The sequence below is a fragment of the Lynx rufus genome, unplaced genomic scaffold (genome assembly GCF_022079265.1).
Source record: "Lynx rufus isolate CCGP_SWC_20201006 ecotype Redwood Valley unplaced genomic scaffold, mLynRuf1.p SCAF_3, whole genome shotgun sequence".
Classification (NCBI taxonomy): Eukaryota; Metazoa; Chordata; class Mammalia; order Carnivora; family Felidae; genus Lynx; species Lynx rufus.
The window spans coordinates 129,834,905-129,851,340 of record NW_025814845.1 but is presented as its reverse complement, the minus strand read 5'-3'; the positions used below and the strand labels follow the sequence as shown (position 1 = coordinate 129,851,340).

Sequence of the window (16,436 nt, the reverse complement as noted above, 5' to 3'; positions counted from 1 at the left end):
TAAGTATTTCATTTACTGAAGCTAATTTTATCCCTAAATAACATAATCAAGTTGGGAATACTATACCTAAATAGGGGTTTTCTTTGGGAACTATAAGGTCAATACAAGTTAATTATGGTCTGAGGACTCAAGTAAAAACCATGTTAATAATGGAATTAAAAGCTGATGAAAACCCTCTGGTTCCATATAATATCTTCTTTATGGGATAACAAGATGAGCAAATCACATCTAAACAGAAAATCTGACATAAACTAAGATTATATTTTAAGTATCTTAGAAATTTCAGTGAAGATAAATTTGTTAAGGGAAATGAGTGGGGGCAGAAATATGCTTCAGTAATACCATGTTAGGTCAGACACAAGTATCCTGGGAAAATCTTGCTCAGCCAACTAATTATCTATATTCCACTCCAAAAAAATAATTTGATCCATTTTTCTCTAGGAACCGTACTTTGAATTATTTGCTGTCCATATAAAGATAAACTAAACTTAAATTGCCCATATAAAATTATCTTTAAACTTCTTATTGAAAGAAAAAATGGAAGGTTTCTATTTTGTGTATTAATGAAAATTATACATAAGAATTTACTCACTTGTATGACAGTAAAATTCCCAAATATTAATTGAGGACATTACTGAAAAGTTTCTTTCCAAGAAACCCTACCATAAGTCCTAATCATCAGGATCTCCTAAAAATATTCATACCATAGGAGTGGCTACAATGGATAAGCACTGTATAAAATCGATCCAAACAATACATAAAATTCCCTCTCCCCTTGAAAATGGTTTTCTTGGGGCGCCTGGGTGGCGCAGTCGGTTAAGCGTCCGACTTCAGCCAGGTCACGATCTCGCGGTCTGTGAGTTCGAGCCCCGCGTCAGGCTCTGGGCTGATGGCTCAGAGCCTGGAGCCTGTTTCCGATTCTGTGTCTCCCTCTCTCTCTGCCCCTCCCCCGTTCATGCTCTGTCTCTCTCTGTCCCAAAAATAAATAAACGTTAAAAAAAAAAAAAAAAAATTTAAAAGAAAATGGTTTTCTTTATAGACTGCCTTCTCTTGACAAATGTGATAATATCAATTTTAAACAGATATAAGCTCCAGTAGTATGGTTCTGCAACCATATAACAAATCAATTTTAAGCTAAGAGTTTGACAATTATAATCAAGAAATAATTATAATCCTTAGTAGGAAACTTTTCCTTTTTATTGTTATTTTCAAGAAACCACTATTCTTCTACCAAATATTATTTGAGGTACAAAATAATCACCGACTAAAATCCATAGCTTCGTTTAAAAAAAAAATAGAACTGAGAAAAACTGGTTGTAGAGGAGAGACTAACATAATAAAAAACAGAAGTACGAAAATACCAGAGTGGTATTACATCTCTTCCTTCACAATACCAAATATTTTGTTACCATGTGGCCCAAAGCCTTTTTAATTATCCCTCAAAGGCTTTAGAAAAACTTTTTTAAAAGCATGAAATTAGAGAGAACGGTCATAAACATCTCTTAGTGATGCTTTTTGTCTTTCATGAGTAATGACAAATTTCCAGATTGGTGAGCATAAGGCTGTGTCTACACATGACCCATCTGAAATACGTCTGATTTTACTAATCTCTACCCCCACTCCCCAAAACGATTATTGTGTAGACTTCACCAAAGATGCAGGGACAAATTACTTAGAAATTGGTTTAAGTAACATCCTATAAGTTATACAGAAATTATTTCAAATGAGGATTAGTTATTACAAAAACAATAAATTTATGAAATAGGATCATGAACTCTATAAAGTGAATCAAAACCAAATTTTCCCCTAACTAAAGTTTAAAAAGCTAAATACAGGAATATTATACAGGAGAAAAGTCTCAACAAAATTTACCAGGAATTCATAAAACTGAAGTAAAATTTATGTTAAATATCACTGTTGAGTTCAAAATAATTTATAATAATAGTATTTCCTGATTTCATACTGTACAATATTATTTAAAGTATTTTTAAACTTACCCAAATGAAGTAGCGTAAACTGGGCTGCCAGTTCCTTTGCATCTTCTAAGGTAGTACAGAGTTTGTCAGGCATAAAATAACTCTGGGATCCATTTGCAATAGCAGGAATAACAATTTTATATACCAAGAGTACTTTCCCATCTTGACTTGTTGTTGAATATAAATAATATTCTGGTGGTGCCCAATTATTTTTGTTGCAGTAATAATCCAAATGCATTACTGCAGAATTGAAATGATTGGATTTTAAAGAATACATACTAATTGGAGTAAGCTTTGTTCCAGGAAAAAATGGATAAGTGCATCTTTCAATTTCAGGAGGACTTGGGCTATGCTGACCATTGAGACGAGCTGGAAGAGTTGGTGGCTTGCCTAGAGTTTTTGGGTGGCTCTCTTCTTTGTTAGCAAACACAATCAGGTTTTCAGAATTAGGGCTAATCTGGCCATTAAGGTGCTGTCTCCAAGTGCTTTCTTTATTTACTGGTTTTGCCAGTGTTACCTCAATACTTGCTCCATCAATGCATTTTCCATTCATAACAGACATAGCAGCCACTGCATCTTCTCGGTTGAAAAAGTGAACAAAAGCATAATCTCTAAGTTTCTTTACTCGTTCAACTGCACCAGGTTTGAATTTGTTGAATTCTGCTTTAATTGTTTCCTCTGTAGTTGAGATCATTAAATTTCTTACATAGAGAACTTTAACTCTCTGCATTGTTTCCTCGTCAACCTCTTTCTCTGGGTCAGCCCAATCTACCTGAATGGTATGGCCCCATAGTTGGAATGTACCTGTAAAAGAGAATAAATTACCCTGAAGACAGTTAAAACAACTAAAAGTCAAAAACTATTAAGTAAAATTTTCTCCAAAAAATCAGGAACTCACATACCCATCAGTAGTAGTAAACATTAGTTTCTCACAAGAAAGTCACATGAATGTTTTTACTAAGGCAATGCAGCCAGAACTTACAGAGTTCATTTTAAGAGCAAACAGAACAAATTAAGAGCAAAAGAACAAATACACTTCAAAAATAGACCTTTATCAGAAGAATTATAGGTACTATCCTTTGGATTTTTATCAAACAACAATCAAAGTGTATACATTCAGTAAATTAGTATATTATTATAGATAATGACTCTTCTTGTCATTTAGAAGATAGGAGCAACTTCTTGTCTTTTAGAAGCATTTATTTTACTTCCTTATGCAAAACATCTCTATACCTCTTTAAGGGCATTACACAGTTTCAAAATATCGAACTAAGAAGTGCTGTCATTTTTCCATATTTATAATAAGACTAATACGAAAAAGTAAACTTTAAAAGGTCAAGTTTACCTGGAATTAGTTTTCTCCTAGCCATAGCAGCAGCTCTGTGAGATTCATATTCAACAAACGCAAAACCACGATTTTTGGTCTTATCAGTTGCACTTGGATAAACAATGACATCTACAACTCCTTCTGTAACTTTCTTCATTTCATCCAAAATTTCTTCTTTCTTCTTTTCCTTAGGAATAGCTCCAATAAATAGCCTGCAATTATCCAAGCTTACACACACACCAATAAACTTCCCTGGTCGAATCTCATAATTATTAAGAATTCTGATGGCTAATTGGGCTTCTTCTTTTGTAGTGTACATCACAAAAGCATAACCGCGATTTTCACCACTAAATTCCATCATAAGTCGAAATTCATATATCTTTCCAGCTCTTTCAAATACGGGAACTAACTCATCTTCATACATATCACGAGGTATTTTTCCTACAAAAACTTCACAGCCTCTAGGTGGAGGTGGACCTTCCCAACCTAAAAGACAAAAATAAACAAATTCTAATAAGATATTTTGATACACCATTCAATGATTCAGTCATTCCACAAATTTACAGTGCCTCCTATGTACTGTGCACTACTCTAGATGTTGAGGATACAACAGTGCACAAAACAGAAGACCCTTCCCTCATAAGGCATATACATTCAACAGAGAACATAAACAGTAACTGATAAAGGCTATGAAGAAAAAGCCAGAAAAGAGTTGATACTTTTAGCAGTCAGGTAAATCTCCTCTGAACACATGAGGTTTAAAGCAGAGACCTGAATGAAATGAGGGAATAAGCTTTGAGAATAAAGCATTACGAAGAAAGCAAGAGCTTTATACATTAAAACAACAAAGAGCACACGGGCCTGTATGACTAACGTACTTGAAGCAATATTCAAGTGGTAGTCAGTGCCACTGACTAGAGGCCAAGATTTTATTTTAAGTGTGATAGAAAGCTAATGGGAGGGTGCTGAGCAAAGAAACAGCACTGGCTACTAGTAGAAAGGCAAAACATATTTATTTAGCTGTTTGCATCTGGTTTTCCTCTAGTATAAACACCACTCCTGTACTCACTGCTCTTTCAAAATCCTCCCCAAATGACCTCTCCTTTAATAGCTAGAATACTCTTTTCCCCAGTATCCCAAACCTGACTTCTTTATAAACCCATCTAGAAAACCTAAAAGACTCCACCAAGACACTGCTAGAACTGATACACAAATTCAGCGAAGACACAGGATATAAAATCAACATACAGAAATCTGTTGCATTTCTGTACACCAAAAATGAAGAAGCAGAAAGAAAAATCAAGGTATAGATCCCATTTACAATTGCACCAAAAACCATAAGATACCAAGGAATAAACCTAAGCAAAGAGATGAAAGACCTGTGCACTGAAAACTATAGAACACTTAGGAAAGAAATTGAAGAGGACACAAAGAAATGGAAAAGCATTCCATGCTCATAGATTGGAAGAAAAATTTTGTTAAAATGTTCACACTACCCAAAGAAATCTACAATTTTTTTTATTTTTTTTTTAACATTTATTTATTTTTGAGACAGAGAGAGACAGAGCATGAACAGGGGAGGGTCAGAGAGAGAGGGAGACACAGAATCTGAAACAGGCTCCAGGCTCTGAGCTATCAGCACAGAGCCCAACACGGGGCTCGAACTCACAGACCACGAGATCATGACCTAAGCCGAAGTCAGACGCTTAGCCAACCGAGCCATCCAGGCACCTGTCAAAGCAATCTACATATTTAATACAATCCCTATCAAAATACCACCAGCATTTTTCACAGAGCTAAAACAAACAATCTTAAAATTTGTACAGAACCACAAAAAATGCCAAATAGCCAAAGCAATCTTAAAAAGCTGAAGTATAACAGTTCAGACTTCAAGCTATGTTACAAAGCTGTAGTCATCAAGACAGTATGGTACTGGCACAAAAACAGACATGTAGATCAATGGAACAGAACAAAAAATCCAGAAATGGACCCACAACTATATAGTCAACTAATCTTCAACAAAGCAGGAAAGAATATCGGATGGACAAAAGATAGTCTCTTCAATAAATGGTGTTGGAAGAACCGGACATCATACAAAAGAATGAAACTAGACCACTTTCTTACTCTATACACAAAAATAAATTCAAAATGGGTGAAAGACCTAAATGTGAGACAGGAAACGATCAAAATCCTAGAGGAGAACACAGGCAATAACCTCTGTGACTTTAGCTGTAGAAACTTCTTACTAGACAGGTCTCCAGAGGCAAGGGTAACAAAAGCAAAAATGAATGACTAGGACTTCATCAAGATAAAAAGCACAGTGAAGGAAACCATCAACAAAAAGCAACCTATGGAATGGAAGAAGATATTTGCAAATGACATATCAGATAAAAGGTCAGTATCCAAAATCTATAAACAGCTTATCAAACTCAACACCCAAAAAACAAATAATCCAATTAATAAACAAGTGGAAGACATGAACAGACACTTCTCTAAAGAAGACATCCAGATGGCCAAGAGACACATGAAAAGATGCTCAACATCACTAATCATCAGGGAAATACAAATCAAAACTACAATGAGATACCACCTCACATCTGTCAGAATGGCTAAAATTAACAACATAGGAAACAACACATGTTGAGAAGGATGTGAAGAAAAAGGAACCCTCTTGCACTGTTGATGGGAATGCAAAGTAGTGCATCCACTCTGGAAAACAGTACAGAGGTTCCTCAAAAGTTAAAAATAGAACTACCCTACAACCCAGCAATTGCACTACTGGGTATTTACCCAAAGGATACAAAAATACTGATTCGAAGGGGCACATGCACCCCGATGTTTATAGAAGCATTGTCAATGATAGCCAAATTATGGAAAGAGCCCAAATGTCCATCAGCTGATGAATGGATAAAGAAGATATGGTGTGTGTGTGTGTGCATATATAATGGAATATTATTAAGCCATCAAAAAGAATGAAATCTTGCTATTTGCAATGATGTGGATAGAGCCAGAGCACATTATGCAAAGTGAAATAGTCAGACAAATGCTGTATGATTTCACTCACATGTAGAATTTAAGAAACAAAACAGATGGACATAGGGGAGGGGGAAAAAAGAGAGGGAAGCAGACCACAAGAGACTCTTAACTATAGAGAACAAACTGAAGGTTGTTGGAGGGGAGTTTGGGGAGGATGGGCTAAATAGGTGATAGGTATTAAGGAGGGCACTTGTGTTAAGCACTTGGTGTTTGTTACATGTAAATGATAAATCATTAAATTCTACTGGTGAAACCAATATTACACTATATGTTAACTAACTAGAATTTAATAAAATTTTGAGAAAAAAAAAAACACCCAACTTCCTTCTCAGCTGTTTCTTAACCAAGAGCAGAGTTGAAAAAAATGTAAAGGTCAAACATGCATAACACCTATAATATTACACATTATTATATGTGCATAACATATATAATAATACCTCTTTTCTCTCACAACTATAAAAATGATTACTAAGGTCTTAAAGCAGTTATAAGAAAAAAAACTGATACTAATGATATATGCACCTAGTGTACATTAAAGATACAATTTTTTGAACATAAATACATCCACACCTGGAGGAGGACCACCAAATTTCCTTTGCCCATTTTCTTGAACCATGTTGTAACCAGTCTTTTCCATCAAAGCAAGTAATGCTGCTTCATTCTGAGTACCAGTTCTGACTTTACTGCATCCATTTATTCCATCTATGTTTTCTTCATTCATGGTTGCAATTCCTAAAACAAAATTCAAAAAACAATGTTTATGACATGAAGCACCAGGAATCTATGAAGGAGTCCTCTAGGTTGCAAGAAACCAAAAACAGTGTGGCTGCTAACATCTGATGATCACTGTGGTCTTGCCCACTAAGTCCTGCTCTACAGCAGAAGCTAGAAATTCCATTTAATGTCACTGATCAATTAAGCAGTACCTTTAGAAGGCCTAAGCTACAACAAAGGGAGGCAAAAGTGAAAAAGAGAAAAAAAACACAAATAAATGAAAAGGAGTTAGAGAAGAGAAAAGAAAGCAGAAGGAGTAACAAAATAAATATACTGCCATCAGTGAATACATTATCACTGCTGATCTATATGGCCCAAGGTTTATTTTATCATACAGGCCAACTGGATTTTACTGTGCCTTACAATTCTCAGATAAATGTAGCCTAATGCCAATATAGCTCATGTTGTCAGCAATCTCTAAGAACTCCAACAGTTATCAGAAATTGAACAGACGCTTGGAGTAAGTAAACAGAATTTCAAACCAGTCCCTGTTCCTAAAAGAAGCTACTAAAGAACATAGGTTATCACAATCACTTGTCCTCCGAGCAGAAACAGGAACTACTGTGTTTTCCAACTAGCAGCAGCTTAAGAATTACACCGGTGGGTAGGCAGGAACTAGAAAGAACCTGAGATCTCTGCTGACCACTGTACATAAAAATGTGTTTTTAGTTTTTTTAAATGAACTTAATTACAATGTCGTTAGGTTATCAGAAAATTCACACTGATCCTAAAGATTATTTTTTTCTGTTTCTTAATTGTACGTCTCTCTCCTTTGGTATTACTATGAACAAATACAAAAATTAAAATCCACAGTTTGGGAAATGCACTGGGAAAGCCATTTTGGCTTTCAACAGAACTTTGGTAATTATAAATGGAAACTAAGTCACTGTAGCACAGCATTTCAAATTCACCTCAATTTCACACTTAGTTCTGCCATTTTCTAGCTGTGCAAACTTGATCAGCTCATTGTTTCCTTGCTTATTATAAAATGGGAGTACCGGGGTGCCTGGGTGGCTCAGTCAGTTAAGCAACCATCTTCAGCTCAGGTCATGATTTTGCAGTTCCTGAGTTCAAGCCCCACATTGGGCTCTATGCCAACAACTCAGAGCCTGGAGCCTACTAAGGATTCTGTGTCTCCCTCTCTCTCTGCCCTTCCCCCACTCATGTTGTCTCTCTCTCTCTCTCTCTCTCTCTCTCTCTCTCTCAAAAATAAATAAACAGTAAAAAAAAATTTTTTTTAAATGGGAGTACCAATATAAGTTATTGCAAGGTTGCTGTTAAGATTCAGTGAGGCAATGATGTAAAAGTCTTGTTAGAATTACCTAAGGCCAAATAAAGGTTAGTTTTGATTAATACTAGAGAGGAGCACATCTGAACTTTTCACACACCCACACTGTTTTTGCTTTTTTCAGAAACATTTTGTTCATTTTCTCAAAGGTTGTGTGGGCGGGGGGTGCGATATGGTAGACACATATCTAGGGAAGAGTATTTGCATCTCTACAGTGGATAGAGGATAGGAATGCGAAGACATCACCAAAGAATCACTGCTCTAAAGTAAGTGAAACTGTCACTGTAGTTATACTCACTAGTACTTAATATAGCACAACAGCTCTGAAGCCAGACTGCCTGGATTCAAATCCTTTTTTGCTTACCAACTACAATTTTCAGTAAGTTACTTAGCCCTTCTGTATCTTAATTTCCTCATCTTTAAAATGTGAATAATAGGGCACCCGGGTGGCTCAGTCATTTAAGGTGCCAATTCTTGATTTCGGCTCAGGTCATGAGCTCATGGTCTCTGAGATGAAGCCCATGTTGGACTCTGTGCTGGCAGCACAGAGCTTGCTTGGGATTCTCTCTCTCTGCTCTCTCTGCCCCTCCACAACTTGCTCTCACTCTGTCTCAAATAAACATTAAAAAAAGTTTTAAAAATAAATAAAATGAGGATAATAACACTGCCTATTTGATAGCCTTAATGAATATTAACACAAATACTAATTTTATGCATATATCGAAACCTTTAAAATCACTAACATCTATGAATAACTACAGCTTAAAATCCAGATATTTATCTTTACAGTAACTGATTTCAGAACAAAAGTATGACACCAGATAGAAATAAACAGGCTGAGAATCAGTTCAGTTTATTTAGTAGCCTATTATAAAGCCATGGAATTTCTACACATTACCTCTAGTTTGTACAACTACTAAAAGAGAGTCTCAACTTTGCTAAAAGAAAATACTATTTCCACAGATGAAAAAACGCAGGCTAACAAAGAAATTATCCAAGATCACAGAGCCAGAAAGCGGCACAGACAGAATTCAATTCCAGGTCTGCCTGATGCTAAATATCCCCTCCTGCCAAGAAAATGATTTTGACATCCCTTTTGCCGCAACATTACCTTAAAAAGTCCCTCAAAAAACGAAGAAGCATCCAAACTGACTTTCATGCAAGTGGAATATGCAAAAATTATAAATTAATACACCTTAGTCATGTGACTTCTACAGTCCTTCCTAGTTGCAAAATGTTTTCTGAGCGGTGAATATAGCTACAAACACATTTATATCGCACACACCACACACACACACAATCTTTTTACAGTCTTTAAAGCTCTTTCCAAGCTATTATATTGCATTCAATGGAGTAATTCTGAAGAAAACGAGGCAAGAAAGTAGCTCCTGGACCCCTATAGTTTCTACCTGCCATCTACCTAATTTCCTTAAACTTACTAGCCCAGTTTTCTTTATGAAGCTAAGATTCATTTATCAACCTGCCTAATGAATGTATTGAGAATGAGATATTCAACAGGCATCCTGAATTCAACATATCCAAAACTCAATGTCCTTTTAACTTCTAAACCTGTTTAAGTTCCTTCCTGTTTTACATCTCCATCAATTCTTCCATTCAACCAATAAACAAACCACAACAAACATACTCCCGTCTCCTATAAACTATCACAATCAGAGTTTCACAATCTGAGTTAACCCAGAGTCTTCCTTTGATTCAGTCACAAACACCTGCATATTTTACCTCTGAACAGATCTTGAAATCAATCTTTTCCTGTCCATCCCCACAGCCTGTTCTCAATTATGTGTTACTGGAACCAGTACTAGATTCCTAACTGTTGTTACAGGCTTTAGTCTTGTGCCCTGCAAACAAAATCTCCATGATGCTGTTAAGGTGATATCTGATCATCTTAAGTTGTGAATACAAATCAAAACTAAGGGGAAAAATGAGTAATCTTAGAATCAAAAGGCCTTTCTAAAAAATGAACAAAAGAGCCTCAAAGGAAAATATTACTGTATTATTTTTACTACATAAATATTAACTATCATCTTGGAAGGCAAAAAGAACAAAACCAAGACAGAAAATTATAAACAGGGAAAAAGGATCTGCAACACACATATTTAAGGCTACTTTCAAAATAAAAAAAGGGCAGCATGGTGTCATAATTAAAAGCAAATTCAAGTATCTAAACAACGGCTTAAAGGCAAATCCTGGTTCTCCCCCTTACTAATTCTGACTTTGGGCAAGTTTGGCTTCAGTTTATTTGTCCCTATAAAGTAGATAATAAGAATTTCTACCTCACAGTGAGTGTTGTTGCCAGGATTATGGAGAAAGGGCTTAAAACAGTATTTTGGATATAAGCACTATAAATGTATTTACTATTTAATATACAAAAATAAATAAATTTAATTTCTAATAAAATATTGTCTAATAAATTAATAAAATAATAAGAAAAACACAAACAACAGACCAGGGATTGCAAACTCAGATTCATTCACTTGTTCAACAAATGTTTGCTGAGTACCAACTGTGTGCCGGTACTATTCCTTATGTCTGGGAGACATCAGTAAATAAAAGAGCGAAATCCCTCCCTGGCATAGCCTGTTAGCCAGTGGAAGAAAACAAGCAATAATTAAAGTAATAAGTAAGTAATATATGTTAAAAGGTAATGTGGGGGCTTGGGGGGCAGGGATAGGGCACATGGAAGGGATTAACAGAAAACAGAAGACAGGGTGCAATTTTAAAGAGGATAGCTATGGGGCGCCTGGGTGGCACATTTGGTTAACTGACCCAGTCCTGATTTCAGCTCAGGTCATAATCTCATGGTTTGTGAGATCGAGCCCCGCATCAGGTTCTGTACTGACAACATGGAACCTGCTTGGGATTCTCTCTCTCCTTCTCACTCTGCCCCTCCCCTACTTGTACTCTCTCTAGCTCTCTCTCAAAATAAAATAAATAAATTTTAAATAAATAATAAATAAATAACTAGTATTAACCTCAATAAGAAGGTAACATTTGAGCAAAGAATTAAGAACCCTACCTATGCAGTTATTTGGGAAGAGCACTTCACACAAATAGAAAAAGGAGGACAAAGGTACAAGGTAGAAGTGTGCATGACACACAAAAGGTACAGCAAGGGGATTGGTATGCCAAAGCCAGGAAGACAATAAGAATAGTAGGAGATAAAGTCAGAGAGGTAGTAAGCTGCCACATGACACAGACCTTGTAAGTCAGGTAACGAAGGACTTTGGCTTTTATTCTAGGTTAAATGAAGAGCCACCATAGATTCTTGAACACAGGAGTACTATCATCTTTCCTTTTAAAAGGATCATTTGGCTATTACAGCGGAAAGGCAAAAGAAGTGGGGTGCCTGGCTGGCTCAGTTGGTAGAGCATAAGATTCCTGATTTCAGGGTCATGAGTTTGAGCCCCACGTTGCATGTAGGGATTATTTAAAAATAAAAACTTGAAAGAAAGAAAGAAAGAAAGAAAGAAAGAAAGAAAGAAAGAAAGAAAGAAAAGAAAAGAAAAGAAAAGAAAAGAAAAGAAAAGAAAAGAAAAGAAAAGAAAAGAAAAGAAGAGCAAAGGTGGCAGCAGGGAGACCAAAGAGAAGACTACAACTAAAACTCAGGTGAGAAATGATGGTGGCATGGACCAGAGAGGGTGATGAAGGGGAAAAGAAGTAGTCTCTGATATGAGATACATTTTGAAGATATACCTAACAGAATTTTCTGATAGACTAGATATGGATTGGAAGATAAACAGAGAAGTCAAGGATAACACCAAAGTACTCGCTAGAGCAATAAGAAGCAGAAAGATGAGGAAGGCAGAGCTAGAACAGATTTTAGGGATAAGATCAGAGTTCAGCTTTGAACATGGTGAGTTTTTGTATCCACTAAATGACCAACTCGAATGTCTACAAGGCCCTGGGAAGAAATGTTAAATGAGCATAAAGGCCAAAAACAAGACTCTAAGATAATAAACTTTTCCATCTTCAAATCCAGTTTGCCCAGTTATGCCACATTTTCCAGTTTTAAAGAGAGAAGCCAGAAATGGCAGATTTTTATGTGAAATCTCAATGTTTAAAATCTGAGAACCAAAGAGCTGAATTTACCACAAAAACTGCAAAACTGGTGTTAAGTGTAAACTGGTGCAGCCACTGTGGAAAACAGTAGGGAGGTTCCTCAAAAACTTAAAAATAGAACTACTGTATGATCCAGTAATTCCAGTACTGGGTATTTACCTGAAGAAAACAAAAACAAAAACGCTAATTTAAAAAGATACACATGCCTCTATGTTCACTGCAGCATTATTTATAATAACAACGATAAGGAAGCAACCTAGGTGCCCACTGATAGAAGAATGGATAAAAAAGATGTGGTGTGTGTGTGTGTGTGTGTGTGTGTACTATACAGGTATAGTATACAATATACCTATAGACCATACTATAGGAAGGTAACTTCCTACCAAATGAAAGTATTCAAACATGGGCTAAACATGCTGTGGAGATTCAAGCAAAGGGTGTACTACTGGACCATGTGGCTTTTACCATCCCTTCCAAAATTTAGTACAGAGAGTGAAAGCATAGAAGCTGCCTTAAAAGGATTTATAACCCAGAAAACAGTATTATCATCATCATCCAGTTAGGTGTCTTATGTTTCAAGCCTTCATTTTCAGGAGCAGTATCTCTATAAGAGGCTCACGGCTCCTTGAAAACAGAGTACTGCATAGTCAGAAAGACAAAATAAAACAAACTGAAAATTACTTCAAATACAAAAACAGTAACAAAAACTATACAGACCAAACAAAACACTTGCCGACTTTCTATCTTTTTAATTCTGGGCTGCATAAGGGCAGGGATCCCATCTGCCTTGAATACTTTCCCTATTATCCATACAGTGTTTGGTGCACAGTAAATACTCAATAATTTTTTGCTGGATGATGGGTCTAACAGAAAAATCCTTACTAGGAATTCATATACTGTTGGCAGGTACATATTAAATTGGAATTATCTTTTTAGAGGGAAATTTGGCAATATTTATCAAAATCTAAAATGTATATAAACTTAATTACTAAAAAATTAACCTACAGATATAGTTGCACAAGTATGCAAAAATACATGCACAAGATGTGCACTGAAACATTGTATATAAAAGCAAAAATCTAGAAAAATATTTAGTTGTTTACATAGAGAGTACTGATTTAAAAATTATGGTATAGTGGGGCACCTGGGTGGCTCAGTCGGTTAAGCATCTGACTCTTGGTTTTAGCTCAGGTCATGATCTTGTGGATGGTGGAATCGAGCCCTGCATCAGGCTCTGCACATGCAGACCCTGCTTGGATTCTCTCTCTCTCTCCCTGTGTCTCCACCCGTCCCCAGATTGCATGTGTGTGCGTGCTCATGCTCTTTCTCTCTCTCTCAAAATAGATAACTTTAAAAAAATCTTTAAAAAATTATCATAGATCTGCATTGCTGATATGGAAAAATATTTAAGAAATATATAAGAAAAGTATGCCAGAGAACAATATTTACTGGTTTACCAACTGAATGTTTTGTTTGAAGATACTCAAGTATACATTCACACGTTTTATAGGCATACAAAAATTTTAGAAAAACTTAAGAAACTTTAACAGTAGTTACCATTGGTAAGTAGGAATGAGGAGTCAAAGCACCTTAATGTTTCACTTTTCTGTGACTGTCAAGAACATATGCTACTTGTATTAAAAGCAGGAAGCCTTTTTGGGGGTTTTCCATTGTCCCTTACATATAAAATCTAAACTCTTTAAAAAGCCATAAAGGTCCTTTCCTAATCTGGCCCAGCCTACATCTCCAACTTCATTTCTTACTCTATGTCAACAACAATACTTACCTTTTTGTCATTTGTCAAATGTGCCAAGTGCTCACATACCAGCCTTTGTGTAGCTTGTTCCCACAGTCCTGTCTAACTCTCTTTGTCTTTCCCACTCCTAACATTTTCCAGAAAAACCACCCCATGACTCTCCCTTTCGATGCTAAATTAGGCATTCCTCTATACTACTATCACAGAACATACCTCAGAGTGCTGGTCTGTCAATCCCTTCTACCACCTCCCCCCCTAAACTCTGCCAGATATCAAGAAGGGTCTAGTTTTTTATTTCCAAATCTCTACCACCATGTACACTCCCTAATATGTGATAAATGTTCAATGAATGAGACAGAAAGGGAGGGACATTGTGATTTAATTGAAAATAATGGACTTGGGTGAGAGAAGGCCTGAGTTCTAGTGCTTAGTCAAGAAATCTCTGGATAAATTACTTTACAGCCTTTACCTTTACTTTCCTAATCTGTGAAATTCCATTTTATGTCTATTTCTGCATTCATATATTTAGCACCTTATATACCCTCAATGATGATAGGCAGTTTATATACATTACTTCATTTAGTACTTACAATAACTCTGTGAGATAGGTACTATTCTATTCTATTTCAAAAATAAACTGAGACTAAGATAAAGTTACAGTGCTAGGAAATTGGTAGGGTAGATATTCAAACCTGTCTGCCTAAATATTGGGCTCCTGAAGGCCTACTTTATATTACCTTCATTTTTGATATTCAATAATCTGAGATCTTCAAAAAAACGATGTGATTTGCCAGGGGCCATATAAGTTGCAAAATCAGTACCTGAATCCAGGTTTTTTTCAGATCAATAGTTATTCTTTTAAATATGATTATAACAACTACTCAAATATTTATGGCTTCTTTAAAAAACTACAGCATGATACTTTTTAAAACTATATTACCTTAGAGGGAAAAAAATCAGTCAAAAAATATTTTTGGAAAATCTCTAATAAAATAATTTCAAATTTATTAAAGACCTTAAAAATAATCTCATTCAACCACCTATCTGATATACAATTCTCTTTTACAATATGGGTGCAAAGCAGTCACCTACCTTATTCTTGAATTCTTACAAGAAACTCCTATTCTCTAGAACAACTTAACCTTGGTTAACTCTTTAAGAAAGCTCTTTCTTACAATGATCATAATTTCTTCCCTTGTAACTTTCAGAAATAGATCCTCATATCATCCTTCTGGCCAAACTGAACATGCCTCTTTTATCTAACTGCACTTGAAAAATTCTTCTCCTCTTCTTCAAGCTAAACATTACCAGTTCCTTAAATCCAACATTTTCTAAAATGATGTCCCTTAGAATACTATTCTAGGAGCTATTAACAGGCCTCAAAAATGTGTTCCATACCTAAATAACATCTGAGAATCACTATACGTCTCTCTTAAGAATATCACAACAAACATTAGCATATTTGAGGCCATGAAAAGTTTCAGTTAAAACCTTTCAACTTTAACTCCTGCTTCTTAAACATTTCAACATGACACCCCAATTCTCCTTGCTGCCTGTATTAACTGCCTATAAAATTATTTGGAAAATGCTGCCTTAACTGCTCTTTACAGGATACAGTTTGTTCCCTATGTTCCCTCACTGTCCTCTTTTTCCTTTACAAGTATGGTGGTCAAAATTACAGAGAAAGATTCCATCAGTGTTCTACACAGCTGCATGATACTGATGGTTGAATGAAGCATACTGTCAACAACACTGGGGTTTTAATTTTTAAAAACGTAGTTACAGGGGCGCCTGGGTGGCTCAGTCGGTTAAGCAGCTGACTTCGGCTCAGGTCATGATCTCGCAGTCTGTGAGTTCGAGCCCCGCGTCGGGCTCTGTGCTGACAGCTCAGAGCCTGGAGCCTGTTTCGGATTCTGTGTCTCCCTCTCTCTGACCCTCCCCCATTCGTGCTCTGTCTCTCTCTGTCTCAAAAATAAATAAAAAACGTTAAAAACGTAGTTACATACGAAGAATATATGTGATATACTGAAAAAACGTTTTTTAAATAATAAAGCTATCCTGTAAAAGACCATCTCCAGAGAAGGTAAAAAGATGTTCAGCTTTTCCTCAATTCCCCCTTCTATGTCCATTACTATGATGATTATATATATGATTACTATGATTACTATGATGAACTACGATGATACTGTCTCTGTTCTC

The 16,436-nt window shown here is 35.9% G+C and overlaps 1 protein-coding gene across 1 annotated transcript in view; it reads right to left on the bottom strand.

Annotated features, from left to right (window-relative positions):
• RBM46 (RNA binding motif protein 46) overlaps positions 1-7,060 on the bottom strand; it is a 35,139-nt gene extending 28,079 nt beyond the window's left edge. The window contains exons 1-3 of the mRNA XM_047091744.1: positions 6,910-7,060; positions 3,322-3,789; positions 1,998-2,780 (exon numbers count right to left, since the gene is read on the bottom strand). Coding sequence (XP_046947700.1) covers positions 1,998-2,780; positions 3,322-3,789; positions 6,910-7,060 — 1,402 coding nt within the window. The remainder of the gene's footprint in view (positions 1-1,997; positions 2,781-3,321; positions 3,790-6,909) is intronic.
• Positions 7,061-16,436: the final 9,376 nt, after the last annotated feature.